At 38.2% G+C, this 22,670-nt stretch overlaps 1 protein-coding gene across 1 annotated transcript in view; it reads left to right on the top strand.

The window, feature by feature from the left end:
• The window catches only part of LOC118421652 (neural proliferation differentiation and control protein 1-like), a 74,978-nt gene that overhangs the window by 47,541 nt on the left and 4,767 nt on the right, over positions 1-22,670 (top strand). Inside the window, exon 7 of the mRNA XM_035829086.1 lies at positions 20,142-20,226. Coding sequence (XP_035684979.1) covers positions 20,142-20,226 — 85 coding nt within the window. The remainder of the gene's footprint in view (positions 1-20,141; positions 20,227-22,670) is intronic.

Below are 22,670 nucleotides of genomic sequence, written 5' to 3'. Positions count from 1 at the left end.
CAACAGCAGAAGCTAACCAGTTTCAGAAAATTACTTGTCACTATGTATTGAACAGAAAGCACATCTCCTAAGCTACGTGATTGTGCCATCATTAAGGTTACATTATACACAGTCAAGAAAATCTTTCTAAGGAAGGCTGTGACAATCAATAAAACATGTGCTTCTCTGTAATGTACTTAAAAATTAGGGCAATCTTTTCCACGTGTAAGAAAAACACATGTTGCAATGCCATCTAACACGAGGCTGCACACTTGTCAGGTACTTGTGAACCAGGACAAGGATTGGAATTCATAAGAAAAGGGGGGAAACATCTTTCCTAAGAAGTATGGTAAATTAAGATCATAGCAATCTTTCTCCCATGTAAGAAAAACACATGTTGCAAAGCCATCAAACATGTGACTGTCAGGCACTTCTGAATCAGGAAAAGGATTGGACTTCATAAGAAAAGGCGGAAAAATTGTTTCTTTAAGAAGTACGGCAAATTAAGATCATAGCAATCTTTCTCCCATGTAAGAAAAACACATGTTGCAAAGCCATGGAACATGTCAATGTAAGGGTTCTTCTGAATCGGGACAATAATTGGAATTCATAAGAGAAGGGCCTGGGAAAAACATCTTTCATATAGGGCAAGGCTAGCCGTACTTACCAGAACTGTAAAAGAGCATGTCAATTAGACACAAAACACGTGCCTGTACCTCATATTAGAACGAAGGCTGAGAAATCCTTTACAAAGAGAGAAATTAATCGTGTCTTTTCAGCTACGATACCAAAATTCTCCTTTCTCTATCATTGTACATTTTGTCTATTACATACTTGTACATGTATCTTATTTTAAAATGTACATGTATCTTTTACATGACTGTAATGCCCTAAATTGTAGTCAGAACATTTAAAATTTGTATTGATCATACTGCTACTTCTTGTCAAACATTACACAAGTCAATATACTGTATGAGGGCTGTTGGAATGTTAAATCTATTTACAATACTATCTCATCCTAAAGAGCATTCCTGTGTGAGTTGCCATGGTACATCAACAAAAGGTTGTGTTAATGTAAGACTTTAAGATATTTTCACTTAATGACAGCTGCGCTCTTGCGTCAGGTATTGGTTTTATGTAATCTTATCTAAGTTTAGAGTGTAGACTTACATCTGACCTATAGTATAGATTATGTGTTGTAGCCAAAATAGGATGGTGGGAGGGGAGTAGTTAGATTAGGAAAACCAAAGACCAATCTGCATATTTTGTTATCAAGGACGAATACGTCTTACTCTTAGAAATTCAGCAATAGACATACATTTAGTTGTATGATAGGAACAAATTAAAAAACATTTAGATTAGGAAAACCAAAGACCAATCTGGATATTCTGTTATCAAGGACGAATACGTCTTACTCTTAGAAATTCAGCAATAGACATACATTTAGTTGTATGATAGGAACAAATTAAAAAACATTTAGATTAGGAAAACCAAAGACCAATCTGGATATTCTGTTATCAAGGACGAATACGTCTTACTCTTAGAAATTCAGCAATAGACATACATTTAGTTGTATGATAGGAACAAATTAAAAAACATTTAGATTAGGAAAACCAAAGACCAATCTGGATATTCTGTTATCAAGGACGAATACGTCTTACTCTTAGAAATTCAGCAATAGACATACATTTAGTTGTATGATAGGAACAAATTAAAAAACATTTAGATTAGGAAAACCAAAGACCAATCTGGATATTCTGTTATCAAGGACAAATACGTCTTACTCTTAGAAATTCAGCCATAGACATACATTTAGTTGTATGATAGGAACAAATTAAAAACAATGTCCCAAAGAAAAAATATAGACTAGTAACCTGTGTATAATGCTCAAAATTGGAACAAGTCTGTTTATTTTTCTAAAGGCCCCTTCACACGAGAAGCAGAATCAGCCGGAATGCCATGAGAATGACTATTATATTCTTTGTATATTCCTGGGTATTTATAGTGCATTCTAGAAATTCTCACTGTGTTCCAGATATTTCTGCCCATTCTTGGGGCCGTCCCAAATGTTTTTGCCATGCTCAAAACTTTTGAGGTGCATTTGAAGTGGAGAAATGTTCAACAGCATTCAGAGTGTAATATGCTAACTCCTGTATGACCACAAGCATAACAACATTATTCGAACATTTTCATCTCATTCGTGGGAAAACCGAAATGGCAAGCAAATCCTGGAATTACCACCCAAATGTGGCATGAATTTTGCAAATTATTTATTCCAGCTGGTTCTGCTTGATTCCTGCTAATTCGGTGTCAGGTCTCATTGATGTATTACTCCGAGTGGGTACCCTAAAAGAGATCCCAGCCAAAAAATAAACGGCTGCATGGACGCATGTTTTAAGCGGTGAGAAATTCCTTTTTAGCCAATGGAACTCATCTCAAAAGTTTGATTGGTAAAAGTTTGTTTGTAACTGAAGAAATTAGCAGGTAAAGTTTTGCAGACGCACGCTAGGTCAGAGGTACACAGTCGTGGGTTCTGAGTGGTGCGGTTGTATACACTAGAAGAGAAAAAGTGCCTTTTGTGGGGATTGACTAATCGTAGTTTGTAATCGCTATAAAAAAAGAACTGGTGTCTATTTGACGTTGGCAATTTTCCCCCACGATATACTATTAAGGTAAATGTGCTCAACATAGAATGAAAAATCTTCATTATGAAAGCGCCCGTGTAAACCACGAATTATAACATAGAAGTCTATGGGAAGAAGAAACTCATCAATGAGACCTTCAGTGTGAAGGCTGTCAGCAATTACTTAGTACGTAGGCTGTTATACCTGGTTACTGTACATAACTTCTTTTCAGGACTGTCATAAAATCCCTCCTCCTGTGCCCCGGTAAGTTGGTGGACCGGAACTCTGTAAGCCCGGCCCATACATTTATTTCATGCCAGTTTGTGTTGTTAAATCCCTGAGAAACAGCCTGTACTCCAATGACGTCAATCGGGGGACGATGTCACTGATCTATTGAAACTCAAACTGTAGGGATCAGCTGGCAATGTGGCTTCTGTCCATACATATACAATGTATACATCCTGTTTATGGAATTGGGGTCGTCAAGCACTTAACTTTCATGTCACTGTTAGCTTGTTTGCAATTGCAGTTTATTTCAGTGGTGTAAGATCCATACAAAAACATGCTGGTGTAATATTTTGTCTTTTTTTGCCTCGTATTGGGCAGTAAGTTCTAGTGAATGTGATCATCTTGTCACAAAACATTTTTGAAATTCAAGATTGAAATAAATGACAAAACATAGTTTTTTTTCCTATGGTGTTGCCTGACCATAGGAAACTATCCTAACATATTTGCATTTGAGTAACTTTGCATATGATCCTAATGAGTTAGTGGTTAAACCAGTTTTTCTAGTTAGCTGTACTTGTATGGAATTGGTTCTGCTAGTTCATTCTAGTGACGCTGAAGAAGAGTGATGGATGTCACTCGAAACGTCCGGAAGTAAATATCCGATTTTTTATCCAGTTGTAGAGATTGAATTGTATTTGAATATTGCTTACCTGGATGTCTAACCTTCACAAACGTAAATGACAAAACAGTTGAACAAAATGGATATGTATTTCCATAATGCCCTCACTTACAGTAACTGTGATTGTCATAGTTCAATGTCATAGTAGTGCTTTATAATTTTCTCAAATGTTGTAACCCCCTCTCTGTGGACATACATGTAGTCTTTTGGTACAACATATTTTTATTGATCACTTGAATGCACCATTTGAAGAAGGCTAAAGGTGAATAAAAAGCTAGGGTCATATGTATTCTATTTTGTAATACATGTACAATGTACATTGTCAACCATTCTTTGCAGTTTTATCTTCAAGACTTTCAAAGATATTTTGTGACAGCCTACATCATCTAAATGTTTAGTTATTGTTTTGTATGTAGCCGCCTCTTAGTACTATTGTCTGTATAGCTAGTATTAGTTGTTATTGGTTGCCATACATTGTACCCTGTGCGATTGTTGAGCAATAAACTCATTCATTCTAAAGCTACATCATCTATGACATCAACCAAATAAGGATCCATCCATAGTTTGTCAAGTTATGCTGTATGTAACGCTAGTTCACCTTTATCCGTGGGGTAACTATATCCATTGGTTTTCAAAACAGCATATTTAGGGATACAAAGTCGACGGACGTTTGTTTCAAAGTGCAATATTTTCAAAATATAGCACTTTGAACTCAAAGTTTGTCGGCATGATAGCCCTACATACCCTGCTTATGAAAACAACAGATATAGGTTACCCTGCGGATAAAGGGGAACTAGCGTTATGTACAAACACCAAAAACATAACCTTCTTAAGCTTGGCAACTGTTTTTAGTAGATGAAAAAATTATATAAGACAGAAAAACTTTGAAAATAGCTGTTTCCCTTGTCATATTATAAGTTATCCCATTTTATTATATTGACTTACAGACCATCTGTAGAGGACTAATTTTAAACATATGGTCATGGATGGCATTAAGAGTAATGTCATTATTAGAGTGGAGATTTGGTTGTTATGGAGAGGCCTACTTCTGAGTTTGTAGGTTACCACTTTAAACACTCTACAAGGCTTATTGTAATCCTATGATTGAGCTTCAGTAAGGCTGGATACCTGCATTTTACACCTGTACCAGGCTTCGATTCCTAGATTTAGGACAAACTTCTGGTAGTAATTTGGCATCCGTTATTTGCATGGTACAGCCTGGAAAATACTGTATTTTGCAATACGCTAGACTCAAACTAATTGTATTTTAGCCAATTGCATAATTTGTGGAATTGCATAGAAATCTGAAAACCCAAACCATTCACCCCAGTATAAATAAGATTTGTATATATTAAGCTATTTTATTTGTATATTATTTGTATAAGCCATTCTGGCATAAGTCTGATATATGCATGAAAAAATGTCACAACACATGGTATACTATAAAACCTGGAAACATATATTGACAAAAATAACAAAAACAGCAAAAATATGCTGACAAGACTATGTAAAATGGCATCAAATTGCCCAAAGTTTTGTAATATTGTCTCTGAATGTTCACAGAGAAATTTGTTTCTTGTGAAAGTGTGGAGGTTTGACACATGTAGGTGGTTCTGCCTGACGTTGGCAACACAATGGAACAACGTTTTGGGTCTAAACGAAGGAACAGAATTGTTAAACTTGACGAAGTTGTCTGTTTTTGGTCATTGCCACTCATTTGACATCCTAGGGTTAATTGATTAAGCCTGATAACTGCATGAAATCCTCTGACAAAAATGGGGCATGCAATGAACAGGATTCTACTGTATTTTTCTATTCATTTTTGTTCATTGTTATGCTCAAAAATCAGAATGATAATAAATTGTAATTGGTTCTGTCACTGTGGTTTGTAGCACAAAAAGTATGACAAAATTAGGTTGTGTTGACTTTTTTATGATGGTCAGTTGAAATCCCTAATACAGATTACAAAATGTTTCCATAAAGCCAAGCAGAAAATGAATGAAAATCCTTCATAAATATTTTATGAGAAAACTGGAAAGAGTGAAAGGCGATGATTAAATTGATAGAATAAAATCATGACAACGGACACTATTCTCTGATTCAATGGTGTAGATTCAGAATCTCTTGAAAATCAAAATTTTTTGTGGTGTTCGGAATTTCTCCATCTGTTCCATGCCTATAGGGATTTATGCAATTACAGCATGATTGTACACATGAATGGTTCACGGCCTTTTGTGCTTCATATTATTCAAAACATGACCCAGTGCGACCCTCCCCATGTGAGCACAGTGGTACACCCCACCTGTGCTCCTCATTATGCAGAGATTGATCCACCACAATGTCCAATCAGAGAGCTGCTCTGTAGGGATGGTTCATTGCGTAAAAGTGGGATTGGTGGCAAATTTTTACAAAATATTTGTCATGGTACAAAGTCAGTTTTTTTTTTCATCCATTCATGTTAGCCACATTTAGTATTCATAATAATCATATGATGTAGTGTAAAGTTGCTGCCTTGAAACAGTTTTGTCGCAGTCTGTACACCAAAGTCCCCTTTACTCATGAGGCAATAATGGGGCATCCCTTTGCGTGTGAGCATTACATTAAATCGCATCTCCGTGTTCTGTCACATTTACATGTACAGGAAGGAAGCGGTAGGCACTGGCGTGATAGAACTCCTGTGTTTGCCATTCACCCTTCTGTCAGGCAGTCTCTTTTGTTATCTTTTTTGGTACAATTAGTTAGCATTTTTAGGGCTATTTTTATACCAGAACTGGCCGCTGCGTCCTTTGTTGTACTTGGATAGAAATAGCCAAGATAATTGGTTAATTGTCGGCGTACGCATTGCTGTCGGTTGCTCGTGAAGAGTCTCTTGTCATTCGGCACGTGTCACTTGAAGGACGCTATATCACGTTTTACACGACTCCTGCCTTTTTTGGACAACAACAACAGGTAAACGCAGAGGACCAGCACATGTAGGTGCGATATTTTCTGTGCCATTATCCAAGGTGACGCTGACGATTGCCAGTGCTCACTGCCTGGGTTGCCTTGGTGTTATCAGTTGTTTGGAGTGGAGTGCTTTCTCTTTGTATCATCAACACCAGCTGTTGTGGTGGTGAGATTATGTCAGAATAGACCACAGCCTTCAGAGGTACATCCACCACACTCGAGCATTCTAGACCGTTGTACTGCTTGGCTAAACTCACCGGATCAAACCAGCAAGCATGGACACCTTCCTACAGAAAGCAGAGGACCTTTATGAAGATATCCCCTTCAGGCAGTATGTGTGCTGTCCGTGTATCTGCCTTGCAGACTTGTTCCGGGACTGTATGGTGATGTTCAGGCATCGCTCGCATCCATACGAGAGCTTTTCAGATGAGAAACCATCACTGTGAGTATAATGCAGGGTTTCTCCAACTTTAAATTATGTTTTTCTTTCCCACCCATTGTTTGGGAGCCCATGTTGTTGGTTTTCCTTGTTAGATGTGCCATTTTAAGCTCATGAAAATAGATTTTCATGTTATGAGATTTTGGGGACAGATAGGGTAATATTTTTTCCATCCCTAAATTTCTTACCTGGGACGGAGGGATGGGACCCTGGCAATTATGGTAGGTACCACACTATTTGTTGTCGCTTTGTTGGAAGGCAATGTACACAACAACATTGTGTTGTGGCTGACATAAATTAAGGCTGAGAAATAATGATTCTTTTTAGAAGCTGGATACCTGACTCATATGAATGAGGAAACTATAACAAAAATAATCATTATGGTTAACGTTGGAATGCCTGAACAACATTGACGAGTGTATTATGATGTCATAGTAGCCAGGAGCACATGACACTTCCCCGACATGGGATTCCATTTATTGACAAAACCATATAATGTGAAGACATCTAAAGACTACGGTAAATCTCACCATGACTTGTATTGCCCTAGGAAGGGACAATGTCTGGTACCTTTTTATAGCAAGGCTTTTGTCAGAAAATTGATGTATAAACAACCCGTACTGACATTATCTTCAGAATCTAGACAAAAACAGACGTTTTGCATTCACGGCGAGATGTATTCAATAGCCAGCCAGGCGTTTCAAGCAGATATTGCTTCATAAAAAGCCATTTTGTATCCGTTTTCGCTCATATTGATCCTACTGGACCCAGTACGTGAATGGTTTTCTGGTCGTCTGTAAAACACTGGTACATGTACTATGTTGTAGATGTACATTGTCTTTCCAGTATGTACAATGTTGTTTAAAGTAAAATGGTCAGACTTTGTGTTTTTACCAACAAATTTATAGACATAATTGTCCTAGATAACGTTTTACATCTTATGATGTCTAGGAAAATTAGGTTAGGTTAGGTTATTTGCCCATTGCCCAGGTTATTTCAACATTGTGATGTCGAATTAATAAATTAATGAAAACAACACACAGAATACATAAGAGATCTACACCAGGGATAAACAAGTCCACTAGCCCTATTGTCCAGGGCAAGTGAAAGTGCTGTTCGGGCAAGTGCATGTCCTACCCCACTTGTCCGATTGGGCAAGTAAGATTTTTCCATTGATTTTAGTGCAATTTTGATATACTTGTTACTTTTTACAGTCATGACATCAAGCAATTGTCTACAGAGAATTCCAATGCTGGAAGTGAAAATGCATATACTAGTAACAGTGACATTTGAATTTTGGGCAAGTGAAAAATTGGTTCGGGCAAGTACATTTTTTATGTGCTTGCCCGACAAGTGGATTTTAGAAAACTTGTTCAACCCTGTACACATGTACACATGTACAACTCAGAATCAGACATCTACATCTAATTACATGTGTATGAATTTCATGTCCTCTTCCTAACAGTATCTGTCTTAAATTTCTCATTTAGTACTTAGTCTATTTGTACCAAAATTTCAAAAAATAGAAAAACAATATAGCAAACTAGGTTTGCCCTGATAATTTTCTTGTGTGTCGATGTTACGTAATGTTTCTTCATAGAAAAATGACCAAAGGGTTGCTTAAGTTTAAGTAACATACTCTGATTTACTAATTCATATGACAGAAATGAAATGATGATTGTCAAATTATGAGTCACTCTGGAAGGATATTCAATTAGTCAGGAAAATAATCAAACAAAATCCCTTTTATAGACCCACTAAATTAATACAAACAATGACTCAGTGCAGTGAATGCTCTGAATAGGATATTGACCCCGCATCAAGTAAACATGTACATATTTAGCTGAGCAAATACGGCATTTACCCAGATGTTGTTAATGCAAACAGTGCAGCACTTAACGACTTACCGTACATTCAGTACTTCAGGAAAATATCAATATGCTTGAAACGAAATATGAATTTAATATATTGCCAACTCATTTTAAAGATTGCTCAAATATTACACTATACTTTGCATTTTCCAAGAGTGAGTTGCAAGACAAGCTTATATAGTAAATTTTGTCTTTCCAAATCGCTGACATGAGACTTTAAGGGCCAAAGGGCCTCTGTGTCATTCCGCAAATGTCCTTGGGGACAATTGCATGTAAAGCTGCTTTTCAATTATCTTCAAGGCCAACTAGTCCAGCAAGGAAATCAGAAATATCAATATTGTAATACTGGTATCCTGCTATGAAGGAAATTTTGTAATGATTGAATTTAAAATGTAATTCTGTAACTTCCTATTAACGTCCCATTGGAAACAATGATGAACGCATGGTACCTTGAAGTAATTTCTTGTCTTTAAACATGATGTATTACTGCCATTTCAATACTCCTAAATCTTCAAAATTGACAGTTTTCCAGATTTGATAGTGTGGCAAAAATGCTGTTATTCTATTAGAAAATTACCTACCGCCAAATATGCTCTGAACTCTCTTTCTTTAACCATATATAATTTCTATTTTGATACTCCTAAATCTTCAAAATTGACAGATTTCAAGACTTGATTGTGTGGCAAAAATGCTATTATTCTATCAGAATGCTAACCTCCAAATATTTTCTGAATGTCATTCTATATCCCAAGTGTGTTCATTTTCATTCATCAACTTTTTAAAGGAATTCTCTGAGGTATTTTGAAGAGTACAGCTACTTTCAGTTTGTGCCTTTCATGAGGTATGAGTAATTCATCACTTTGTCCATCTTAAATTTGGTCCTTCGAGTATCTTTAATGAAGAAGAATGAAATATTCAAAGATTAGCTTGATGGATGATAATTTACTCATGACGTCTTCAGTCTTGATCTTGTCTCTTGAGTTTAATTACATCGATCCTTTTTTGTCTGGCTCTTGTCCTAAGTTTTGACGCCACTCTAAAACTTAAGATTAGACCAAAACCTTATTGCTTCAGTCACAAGCTATAGGTTTTAATGTTAGATTTGACAAATGTTTGCATCCACTTGTGCTAATAGCAGCATCACTAGATAGTATTAGGAGATAGGGACATGCTGTATCATGGTGTGGTTTGTTATCAGCAGTATTGAATGTTGTCAATGTTGTTTATAGTACTTGTAACATTATATCCAAATAGCTGAGAGAATTATCTTTTGGTAAACCGCCTAGCAACACCTTTTAGTTGCTATGGAGATAGGAATGACGTAATTCTGATGATAAACAGAGTATCAGTAAATGTTGTTTGTCACAAGAACTAGGCACAGCATGTGGCAGCTTTGCCTTATGGCTCAGTGATTGACATACATTGTGTATTTGCTTTTATCATATAGGCAATAGACGAGCACAAAATGCTGCAAATCTTGTACACTCAGTTGTCCCGTCCATTTTTGCACTACTGTTAATAGAATACAGTTAGTATTCCATCAGCGTGTGCTAATGATGAGGTCCATGTAACTTCACAGTAGGAATTGGAAGTACATTTAGCATACCCTCAGCTTTCCCTTTGTAAGTCTATAGTCTGTCGTGAGGCAGACATTGCAGTGTGACGTCTGTCAAGGCCCCTTCAAAGGAGAAGCGGAATCATCCGGAATGACTATTCTTAGTATGTTCTTAGAAATTTGTAGTGCATTCTAGAAACTCTGTTCCAGATATTTCTGCCACTCTTTGTGTCATAACGAATGTTTTTGCCGCGCTTAAAACTTTCGAGTTCCACTTAAAGTGGAGAAATATCGAACGGCATTCACGCTTCATTTTGCACTTCAGCATTATTTACAACTGACACCTGCTTCCTGAAAGTAGTGTGGTATTAAGTCCATGGACCGAAAATTGTCTATCCCATCATGTTATGTTGAATATATACTTGCTTCATCTGGGGATTTTGTACTCTGTTAAGGATATCTCGAGCTCCTAGCTTTGATTTTTACTTGATCTTAAGTCCGGTAACCTCTTTGCATTATCACGATTCCCATGCGCTAATGATGGAATTGTGGGAATATGCACATGTCGCTCCATGAGAATAAGAGTGTTCATTAGTTTTTGTCTGCTTCCCATAACAGTCGCACATAGAGCTGGAGAAAAATGTAGTGGTGCATGCCAGTCAGTACTGGCTGAATTGTGGGTTGATTATTCATTCAGTGTCTTTTCATGCATGATCATTCTCGCTGACATTCTATATCCCTAGGAAAAGGTCAGGTTTCGTGGCAGGTTACAGAGATAATGCATCAGGATTAGCATATTCTTTTAGTCCTGGAAACTGTTTGCTGCGCACCCAAGTTCTTGAGTCTTATCACAGTAGACTGAGACTGCCTCCATGCAGGCATGTTTGCATTCTTTGTTAACGTTCTGGTTTGGGGGCTGAAGATCACACCACATTATCTAGTACACATGGACAGAACAGTTTTGATCATGGACGAAGCATCGGGATGTTGATGCAACTTTTGGGTCAATATTTTTGGTAAATTTGGTCTTTAATTCTGTTGTAAAGATTCATATAGTGTGATTGTTACATGTCAATGTTTGAGGAAACTTTCTTCATGTGACCAGACTCTGAGATCTGGACATTCAACAACTTCTGTGTGTGAATTTTAGACGTTTACATCTTATTTTACACCTCTAGTTGTATCTCGTCTAGCCTTCATGTCTATTCAGTGGAAATGGCGAGCCTAATGGTTGATATACGTACATCCTGGCGCCCCAGAAGTGAAGTGGAAAGATATGAACCGTGCCGCTCCAGACTTTCGGGAGCCTCGCGCTCGCCTATTAGAAATGCAAGGGGTGCAGCAAGAGCATTGCAATGTGCGTCACACTCTTCAGCCTTCATTAAGGAAAAGCTAGATTTTCATGAGGTCACTTCACATGTTACAGAGTCTTACACATAATCACTGTTGCTGTGGGACGAGTTTTCATGAAGACAAGTGGGAGGAATGCAAAAATGATGAAGATGGTCTCGGTCTATGAGCGATACACCAGGATATGATCCACACCCACTCCATATTGAAAAGACAACTGTTGGATTACAGCATATGTCATAGAACAATACGGCAACGAACTGATATTTTGCAAGAGCTCGTTGTAAAACGTCGTTTTTTCCGTCGGTTCTCAAAATTCGTAGCTACAACTGTTAAGTTTTCATGGACTTACTTTTTGAGAATTACCGCAACACGTACATGTATGATATGATCCACACCCACTCCATATTGAAAAGACAACTGTTGGATTACAGCATATGTCATAGAACAATACGGCAACGAACTGATATTTTGCAAGAGCTCGTTGTAAAACGTCGTTTTTTCCGTCGGTTCTCAAAATTCGTAGCTACAACTGTTAAGTTTTCATGGACTTACTTTTTGAGAATTACCGCAACACGTACATGTATTCCTTCTCTCAATCTCCCAAGACATTTATCTGTAGCAATAGACAAATTTGACCAAAGTTCTGTAATGTAAGTTTAGATGATGGTATACCGTCCAACTGACATATACAATTCAATACACTTGACTAAGGCCATCTGGATGAAATCATAGTTCTTTCTTCCAAGAGGTGGGATTGTCTTAAATCTATTTTACTGGGACGTTACAAGTCTGCTCAGCCATTCCTCCTTGACGTCAGCTCACGAAAGTGCTCGGTAATCTTTGACTGCAGCTGGCCGTCTTTTGGTCTCTTAAGTGCTGTGTCCAGGATCTAAGGTAATGAAAGGAAAATTCCCAGTTTATTGAGGATGAAAAGAAAATCTTCCCTTTCTACTTAAGACATGTCACTTACTTGTGTTGCTGACATATTCTCCTTTTAATGAAAGTTAAAAGTTGAAATCCCTCTCACACCATATGGTGTATAGGACAGCACCCATCTCTGTTTCTGTAGCCCTTGAGCCACATAGCTGTACAGTACCAGAAACCAAATACAACATATACATCAGGGGAACCACCACCTCTATTAGTCTTTGCCAAAAAATCAGAAATTCTACCATTGCAGATCCCGACCGGGGTGTGTTATTCTGTCTAAAAATATCAAGATATTTGCTTTAAAGAGAGACAGAACTTTGATTTGTGTTACTTTAGATTGACTTGAAACTCAGCATTCATGAGAGACCACCATAACACAATTCTTAGCATCCTGTGCACAATTTCTTTCAGTGGTCGTACCAGATTGCATTATCTAGTGACGTATATCTGACTAAGTATATTTATTCTTAAAAAGAATCTTTTACCACTACAGTAGCTACAGTACAGACAGAAATAGAAAACAGTTCTGTGTCATTCATATGACATTCAAGGAAATGTAACGTTAGTCTTGATTGTTTTAGACATCAACAGCTGATATATAGAGTAGAAGTGGATGGCATTTTGAACCACGTATATCTACCTGCCACCTGAATGAGAATCTCTTCCCCAGTGTTGAATGATTCAGTTGGTAGTGGGAGGATTACAGTGTTAGACACTGTGGAGCCAAACTCCATCAGCCATCTACATTTTGTATGTCACTGATGTAGGTGTAGACTAATTCATTTTCCGTAACCAAACTTACTTGTAAAAGCAAAAAAGAGTTGAAGGATATTTGAGCAGCAGCTTGTAAGGTTCATGTATTACTTTTTGCATCAGTATGATTCCGGTTTGGGACTTACATGTAACGCTTAGTTCACCTTTCTCCATGGGGTAGTCTCAGTTGTTTTTAAATACAGGGTATCTTGGAATAGCAAGTCGAAGGACTGTGCTATACTTTGAAATATTTTGAAATTCTTGCAGTTTGAAAGTACCATCCATTGACTTCGTATCCCTAGATATATAACTATATCGGATTCCGTTGTTTTTACAAACGGGGTATCTAGGGATACCAAGTTGATGGATGGTACTGCCCTGCTAGCATCAAACTTCACCTCAGACTAAGGTCGTCAGCTTTACCACTTACTGTTCTGTGTCTGATAATTCCTACTGGATGAAGAATGTCTGAGAATGTTGCCTTTCTTGTCGGTTCACAGTAACCTTTTGAAATATACCATTACACCAGCTTGAAGTTCATGTTATTTAACCCTCCAAAGAAGGTGAAGGTTTTACTAGATTATTTGTGGTTCTTTAAATGTGTGTGTGTGTTCACACTTTTGGGTCCCTTTTTCTAGGTCATTGTGATATCAGTTGTGATATTCATTTTAATGAGAGAGATATGAATTTCCTGTTTGGATAGGAAAGAAAATCATTGTTCATGGTTAAATAAGAGTGAGATTTTTTTTTCAAAGTACAGGTGTTGATTATTATCATTAATTATTGATTATTCACACATGTGAATAATTAATCTACCAAAGTCTGACACGACAGTTGTCATGGCAGGTCACAGCCCAGTAAATAATTCATAACAGTTATTGAATTCATTCATCAATAAATATCAAAATTGAAAGCCTCTAATGAATAGGCATTGACAGTTGAAAACAGAAGCATAGAATGAGGTCCCTGATTTCTATATTGCCAGGCTGTGAGTGTAAACATTATATGATATAAGGCATCGGAAGAGTCTCGAAACAAAAACCTTTCCCCTTTTTCAGTGCATCCTTTTGATGTGATATATCCACTCTGTTATCAACCATGCACATTGCACTATGGTGATGCCACGTGAAGAGATCTATTACTTAGTACCAGGGAAGCGTGAAATTAGGTCTTTTACATAGGGCAGTACAGGATCGTACAGTATGGGGAGGGGGGCAAGGATGGAAGGAGAGAGATTATGATCATCACAGATTTGAGTCTTTTGACAGAGATTTTGTACATGAAAAAAGTAATTTGTCTGCAACACTGAATACTAATTACAACATATCTGCACAGTGCAGCAAACAAGGAATTATACCCATGGGAAAATATTACACGCACACCCTTTAGGCCTCACCCAAGGGCAAGTTGCTTCAAAAGGAATATTATTAGAACATTGTTGTGATAACTTTGATATGACTGAATAGATAGATCTGAGCGTGACAATTTTCGTAAGTAAAGAAGTGCATGTCTTTTGGGGGTTAAAGTTGATACCAATATTTATCACATCCAGTCTTTTTATTCTATACATGATATTGAAGATCATATATTATGCACAAAAAATGATCAGTGTTATTCTAATACCATTCGTATGCAAAGCTTAACAGATTTTGGGAGAAAATACAGCATTAAAAGCTGAGACTTTAGAAAAAGGTTAATATAAAGTATTGACAAGCTTGAATCAATGGTCATCCAAATGACCGTTTTTGATGATTATTTTCAATAACTGGTCAGGCTTTGGGTTCAATTTGGTTTCCTACACCATCAGTAGCTGATGTCATCATCATCATCTTCATCATCATCCTCATTGTTGTAGCATTACAAATGTATACTAGTGAATACATCATTGTTCACTGTCTCTTCTCAGCTGCTAGTTGTTGTGCCCCCAACCCCCCCCCCCCCCCACTCCCACTCACAACCCATCTCTGACATTTGAGACTTCTTGCATCCTTGGCATTCTGTACAGACAGTTGCAGCCTTGTCCTGATGATATGCACAAGGCCGTATCCTGTATCTGAAGCAGTGTTCCGTCCCCTCGATTTTGAATGAAAATCTTGTAGAAGACGCGACAGACCAAAGGGTGGCAGGGGCATGCTCCCCCAAGAAAACTTTTAAATCTAGACTCTCTGAAATGCTATTTCCTTTATTTTGTGGGGCAAATTTTGCTGGTAGACTCAGCTTGGTTCAATCAATATCCCTACAACTACAAGCCGTTTTTTGGCCGCCACAGATGACGGAATGATCAAAACTTTTGTCTGTCCAAAGCATCAAATTTCCGTCAAAGGACGGAAGAACGGACCCTGATCTGAAGAATACAAGTCTTCCATCTCAGCTCCTGTGCTCTTCTATCCTCCCGTAGGAAATCATAAACCATTGAAGGTCGTACAAGTCTTGCTCTGATCTCCCCAGGGAGGCAATAAGCACACATGCAGGGGAGATGGATGAGTTAGGCATCAGATACAGCCTTGGTTAACGGGCAGGGATGCTATCTATCAGGTGTAGTGGGCTGTCATAGCGCTGCATTATACCAGCCTGTCATAGTACTGCAGTATCCAAACCTATCAGGGTTTTAGCTAGGATTTTATCATGGGGGTCCAAATTTCTTGGTGAGTCGCGGTAAGTGATATAGGTGTGACCATTGAAGGGGGGTCTTGGGGCATCCACCTTCCATGGTGCAGAGTTTTTAGTAATTCTAAGTTATAATGGTGCATTCTAAGGTATCCTGAGGGCCAAAATTACTGACAGTAGAAGACTGTCACCTCAAATGACCTAGTGGCATCCCTGGTCAATCAGAATTTCATGCTTGCCAGAGGATCTGCTCCCTAGTGTAAGGGCATCTAGTGCGTCCAACTTCTTCTTTTAAGGAAAGCGTGTCCAGATGATGCCATGACGCATGCCTAGCTAAAACCCTGAAGCCTATTAAAGCTGCCAAGTCTCTTCGTCCTCTCACTGGGCAACTGTGATAGGTTGGATACCATAGCCAGGCTAGCATTGTACAAAAAGATGGGATTGCATCATTCATGGCATCGGAAAAAAGACTCAGAATCTTCTTGAGGCTTTACTGCCTACTGTTCAATGCCTGATAATCTTAGTGGAGAATATCTAAGAATGCCGCCTTTGTTGTTGGTTCACTGTAACCTTTTCAGATATACCATTACGCCAGGGAATACTGTAAATGCTGAAACTTTCGCGGTGGTTTAGGGTTCGCGTTTTTTGCAGTGGCCGCTTCACCATGAACTTAAAACCACCACGAACATTTTTCCATGGCAGTAAGAGACTACAGTGCATGGTCCTACCGGGAACGTAAAACCACGGCAAAAGTCATTTTTCCCGCTACCACGAACTTAAATCTCCACAAAATTTAAATGCATTTACAGTAGTCTAAATAGTCTGTATTTTACAGGTATTTACTTAACTTTTCTTTTCCAAGAAACCACAGATGAGGTTAGTTTGAGCACATCCGTGAGTATATTTGCTTCCCAACAATAATGGGAACAAGCCTTACATAAAACCAACATTATGTAAGTAGCTCCTAGGTCAGCTTGACTCCATTAGTAACTAGTGTAAACAAATAAGATACTGTAAATGCATTTAACTTCGCGGAGATTTAATTTCGCAGTAGCGGGAAAAAGGACTTTTCGCAGTGATTTTAATTTTGCGGTAGAAAAGAGGTTCGCGGTGGTTTTATGCTCGCGGTGAAGTGGTCACCGCAAAATCCGCATACATTAATCCACCACGAACATTTCTGCATTTACAGTACTAGTATTCTCAGCAACCATTCAGTCACAAACTCCACTGGTAAACTCTATGGATTCATCATATTCTTTACAACTGCTCCTGTGGTAATAAAAGAGAAAATTCGACCCTGTAATAATTGAATGGAATAATCGATGCAAACAAAGACCTGGCCATGGTCATTCATCTCCAGGAGTTTAATCAATAGAAATCTTCCCGCCAACCATTTTTCTGGGAGGCAGACATTTTGTGCCGAGAGTTGGGAGCAATTAGAACTTTCCGGTTGGTCTTGTAACCTCTGTATTTGATTGGTTGTGACTAGACAGTTAGGTTGATGAGAAATCTGGGAATACCTTTTCCAGCTGTATGAAATGCCCACCCAGTCAAAATCAATTTGAAGATTAACAGTATGATAAGAAGAAGGAAGAAGTTGGACAATGGAAGACTGTTTTTATAGGTCCTGGAGTCGTGTAGGCCGTGGTTCTGAAATATTGGCAGTTTTGTACTTCATTGGTTGTGAATGGAAAGTTAGGTTGGTGAGAAATCTGGGAATACCTTTTCCGGCTGTATGAAATGCCCACTCAGTCAAAATCAATTTGAAGATTACCAGTATGATAAGTATAAGACAGATGCTGGACAATGGGAAACTGTTTTATACAAGTTGTGTAGGCCGTGGTTCTGAAATAATGGTTGTTCTGTACTTCATTGGTTGTGAATGGAAAGTTAGGTTGATGAGAAATCTGGGAATACCTTTTCCAGCTGTATGAAATGCTCACCCAGTCAAAATCAATTTGAAGATTACCAGTATGATAAGTATAAGACAGATGCTGGACAATTGGAAACTGTTTTATACAAGTTGTGTAGGCCGTGGTTCTGAAATAATGGTTGTTCTGTACTTCATTGGTTTTGAATAGAAAGCGAGGTTGGTTAGAAATCTGGGAATACCAGCTGTATGAACTGCCCACCCAGTCAAAATCAATTTGAACATTACCAGTATGATAAGAACAAGGCAGATGTTGGACAATGGGGAGACTGTTTTATAGTTGTGTAGGCCGTGGTTCTGAAATAATGGTTGTTCTGTACTTCATTGGTTGTGAATGGAAAGTTAGGTTGGTGAGAAATCTGGGAATACCAGCTGTATGAAATTCCTAGCCAGTCAAAATCAATTTGAAGATTACTAGTATGATAAGAACAAGGCAGATGCTGGACAATGGAAGACTGTTTTATGGGAGTTGCATAGGCCTTGGTGATGAAATAATGGCTGTTTTGTACTTCATTGCTTTTGATTGGACAGCAAAGTTTGAAAATACCTCCCTAGCTGTACCAAACTCCTGCATACTGGGCAGTCATAATGTAGGAACACAGTAGGTACCTGGTAATGGACAGACTGTTTTTATGGTTGTTGTGTAGGCCATAGTGCTGAAATAATCGTTGTTCTGTACTTCATTGGTTTTGATTGGACAGCAAAGTTTATAAATCGGAGAATACCTCCACATCTACTGGGTAATCATATTGTAGGAACACAGTCTGTAGGTGCTTGATAATGGGAAGACTTTTTTTCATAATCTGCACAGACCGTGGCAACCTCTGAACTTCATTGGTTGTGAATGGACAACAATGTTCATGAGAAAACTTGGAACATCTTTCTATCCATATCAAACACCCACCTAGTCAGAATCAATTTGAAGGAATATCTGTTTGGTTCGAATGCACAAGATGCTTAACAATGGCAGACTCTTTTCATAAGCTGTGTGGTCTGTTGAACTTTATAACTGTTCATTGGCTGTGAATGGACAGTAAAGTTTATGGGAAATCCGTGAATACCTCCCTAGCTTAACACCCACCCCGTGAACAACACTGCTTATGACAAAACTGGGAATATATTTCTATTTGTATCAAACAACCACCTAGTCAAAATCGATTTGAAAGAATATCTGTATGGTTAACACAAAAGATTCATAACAATGGTAGACTCTTTTTATAAGCTGTGTGGTCTGTTGAACTTTATAACTGTTCATTGGTTATGAATGGACAGCAAAGTTTATGGGAAGTCTGGGAATACCTCCCTAGCTTAACACCCACCCAGTCAAAATCAATTTGGAGATAACCCATATGATAAGAACAGATTGTTTTTCATCAGCTGCGTAGGCCGTGAGGACCTCTTTATTTCATTGGTTTTGATTTTACAGCAAGGTTTATTAGAAAACTGGGACTACCTCCCTAGCTGCACCAAACACCCACATAGTTAAAATCAATTTAAGGAAAGAATCGTATGGCTGGAACATAAAAGATGCTTGACAATGGGGAGATGTTAATGTAGACTGCGTAGGCCGTGGTGCTGAAATAACGGTTATACTGCTGAAAGTTTTAATTGTGTGTATTGTCTTCTCCCTACTTGTCTTTGCATTGTTGGAACACCTACACATTCACAACGGTACAATTGGTACATTCACCAATAGGAAATCCCTGCTAGAAATCTAAAATGTGCCCACCAACTTTGTATTCCACTGGCAAAAGCTATCCCATATTTCACTCAATTTTTGAATACCTATGATAGCATCCACTATTGCAGTCTTCTTTCACTACTTTGTATCATAAGAATTTTTTTTTTGTATTTGTGTTTTAATCCTTGTATGATAAGCATTCCCTTGTAATTGTGTGTATGTTTGTATAATTATGGATTATTCTAAAGTGGGCAATTCAGTATCTTTTGCTGTGCACAAGACACTGGGATGTATTTTACTTTTTAGTGTTCTTAGATTGAACCAACAAACCAATTCTTATTATAAAGCATTACTAGTGTATGAAGGATTTTATGAAACAGGATTTTTACAACACTCATTCACTCACTCAATCTCACTCCGGTGAGCTCGCTTGGAATCTCCACATTACAAGTTTCTTCCACCCCTCTTTGGGTATAACCCAGGATCGCTATACCCTTTAGGTTTCTTTCCACATTTAAAGTTACAGTGAACAAATGATGTTAATGTGCTACTGTGTTGTGTTGCAGATTACAACAGAATGTGAAGATGGCAGCAGATCAGGACTACCCAGCATACGGAGTGACGGGACCAAGTGCCAAGTCACAGATGACGGTAAGTTCTAGACAAACATCTACAAAGTCCTCCATCAAAATCCTAATTCCTTTCTAAACCTTTGGAATAAAGTGAAGTAAAACTTACAAAGGTAAATGGCATTCTTGAAAGCTTCAAGATCTTAGGTGTTGTATCAAAGGGATCGCAAGTATAGATTATAAGAAAATTACAATATGAACCTTAAGCCAAGACCAAGAACAAACTTATGATTTAAGAAGACTCTTTTCACTGCATGAAATGACGATCCCAAAGGGTTGACTTTCCAGGAACGTGATATCTTGCGGCAAGAGCTAACCTAATTTGATACCGTCAGCTTTCTTTTCCCTTTGTTCGTGCCACACCTAATCCTGTCAGACTTCATGTCTTGTGTAGGAGGGACGTTACATAAACCGTCTCGACCTCTGACATTACCTTCTGAGACAAAGCTCCTTTTGATACTTTTTTTGTAAAAACCACTTCTGAGAAACTCTCACACAGACAGGATTTGCAATTAGATTGGGTTTTGAAAGCGACAGAGACAAAGGCGACTTTGAGCGTGTTTGTTGATGTGATCCGTAACGACAACATGCATAAGTCTCCCGTCCACCCACACGCGAATTTGCCGTCAAGGCTGCGGTCCGACCATAATCCTTTTCTGACCATCAATACTCCATAAGGTAGAGCCTTACAGCCATGTATGTACTAAGAGGCAATTTGCAGGACTCCCAAGTGTTACGGCAATGGTTATACTGATGTAGCATAGGCAATCTTCTCTTTTAACCCTTACCCCACTGAAGTAGTATATTTCGCTACCAAATCTCCATAAGTAAAAGTGTTGGCGGTGGGAAAAAGGTTAAGACCGGCAATCCAGTTCAATTTGTACCTTTATCTCAAACGGTCACCTTATTGCACCTCAATAATGGCCAACCTTAGCACAAGTGTCACCTTTGTGACATTCCTAAGTGCCAGGATCTGAAAGCACTTTTTTTCCAGTGCCAATTCCGTCTCTGTAGTATCGTGTAAAATGGAAACACTTGACGTGAAAGGAATTTTTTTTTGAGGGGGGGGGGAATGTTTTCGAAAGTGTTTCGATCCTAACTTTCAAATGACGTCAAGGAATCCCCATGCATCAGTGTGTTTTAGTGGTCTAGGTTATTGTGTCCAAGTGGATCGGGTCAGGAGTGCAAGCACACTTATATCAGGACCACTTAAGCCTTGCTCTAGAAGGGACCGTGGGCAGCATAGGCAGAGATGGATTTTTGTTGATATTATGGAGGCCTTGGAAAGGGGCTGGCAGTGCTCAAAGTAAACCTCTGAATAAACCTTGCAGAATATATGCTCAAAACAAACCTGTATTCGAGCTGGCATTACGCAGAAGGGCAGTTATTGTTATACAGAATGATACAGATACAAAATATCATACTGTAATTCCTGATTTTTTCAAATATACTTTTATGTTCACGGTTTTTATGGTGACGACTGTAACATGAACGTATCATTACCAAATAAGTTGTCTTGGTGACAATAACAAATAGTTCATTCACTGTGAACATTTAGTTCCGAGAACAAGTTAAATTTTCTCAGACCGTGAAAGTTTGGTACCGAGAAGACAAGGTGAATTACAGTATTAAAAAGAAGTCAGACCTGGACACTTGAGTACATGTATGATTTTGTGAAGCATGTTATAACATATACCAGAAATTTGGCATGGTGGTATGTTAGTTGGATTTTAAACAAATCTTATATATTGTGATGACAGAAATGATGGGGTTTTTTTCTTCAACATATCCTTTATAACTGTTGAAAATGACTTAACTTTCTTCAGTGCCTTCTAAAAGACTTGCACGAATGATAGCATATTGATGGCACATTTTTTGCTATCTTGACAAAAAACCTGTAAGCTTAAACTATTTTTGAAAGACGTAGGCGCTGCCAAAAGGGGTTAACTTCCAACCAGTACCTCTTGAATCAGTTTAACTTCACTATGGAACTGTTGAAAAGTACTTAACTTTCTTTAGTTCCTTTTAAAAACCTGCATGAGTGATTGCATATTGACAAAAAACCTTCAAGCTTAAACTATTTTCGAAAGACGTATGCGCTGCCAAAAGAGGCTAACCTCCCGCCTTTTGAATGAGTTTAAATGCTCATGTATATTCCTGTGTGTGGGTGGGTGTGTAATATTGTTAATGGTGCTGGGAGTCTCAGCAGTGTTTGTCCTGGCCTTACTGTCGCCATGCGTGGGAGTCCTGAAAGGAAAAAGGACCTTGACAGGCTGTATTACTATAATGTAACACCGCCCACTTGATTTTTGTGCTAATATCATAAGGATATCCCCTAGCATACTAGGATCATAGCTTTTGTGATGCTGGATGGAAAGAAAATTGACCATTTTTGGTGAGAATATAACATCGAGCAGATTAAGATGGGCCTTGAACGCCCGCGCTTGTGATTCTAAGACGTGGACG

The sequence above is a fragment of the Branchiostoma floridae genome, chromosome 8 (assembly GCF_000003815.2).
Source record: "Branchiostoma floridae strain S238N-H82 chromosome 8, Bfl_VNyyK, whole genome shotgun sequence".
NCBI classification, from domain to species: domain Eukaryota; kingdom Metazoa; phylum Chordata; class Leptocardii; order Amphioxiformes; family Branchiostomatidae; genus Branchiostoma; species Branchiostoma floridae.
This window is presented reverse-complemented; position numbering and strand designations above follow the sequence as displayed.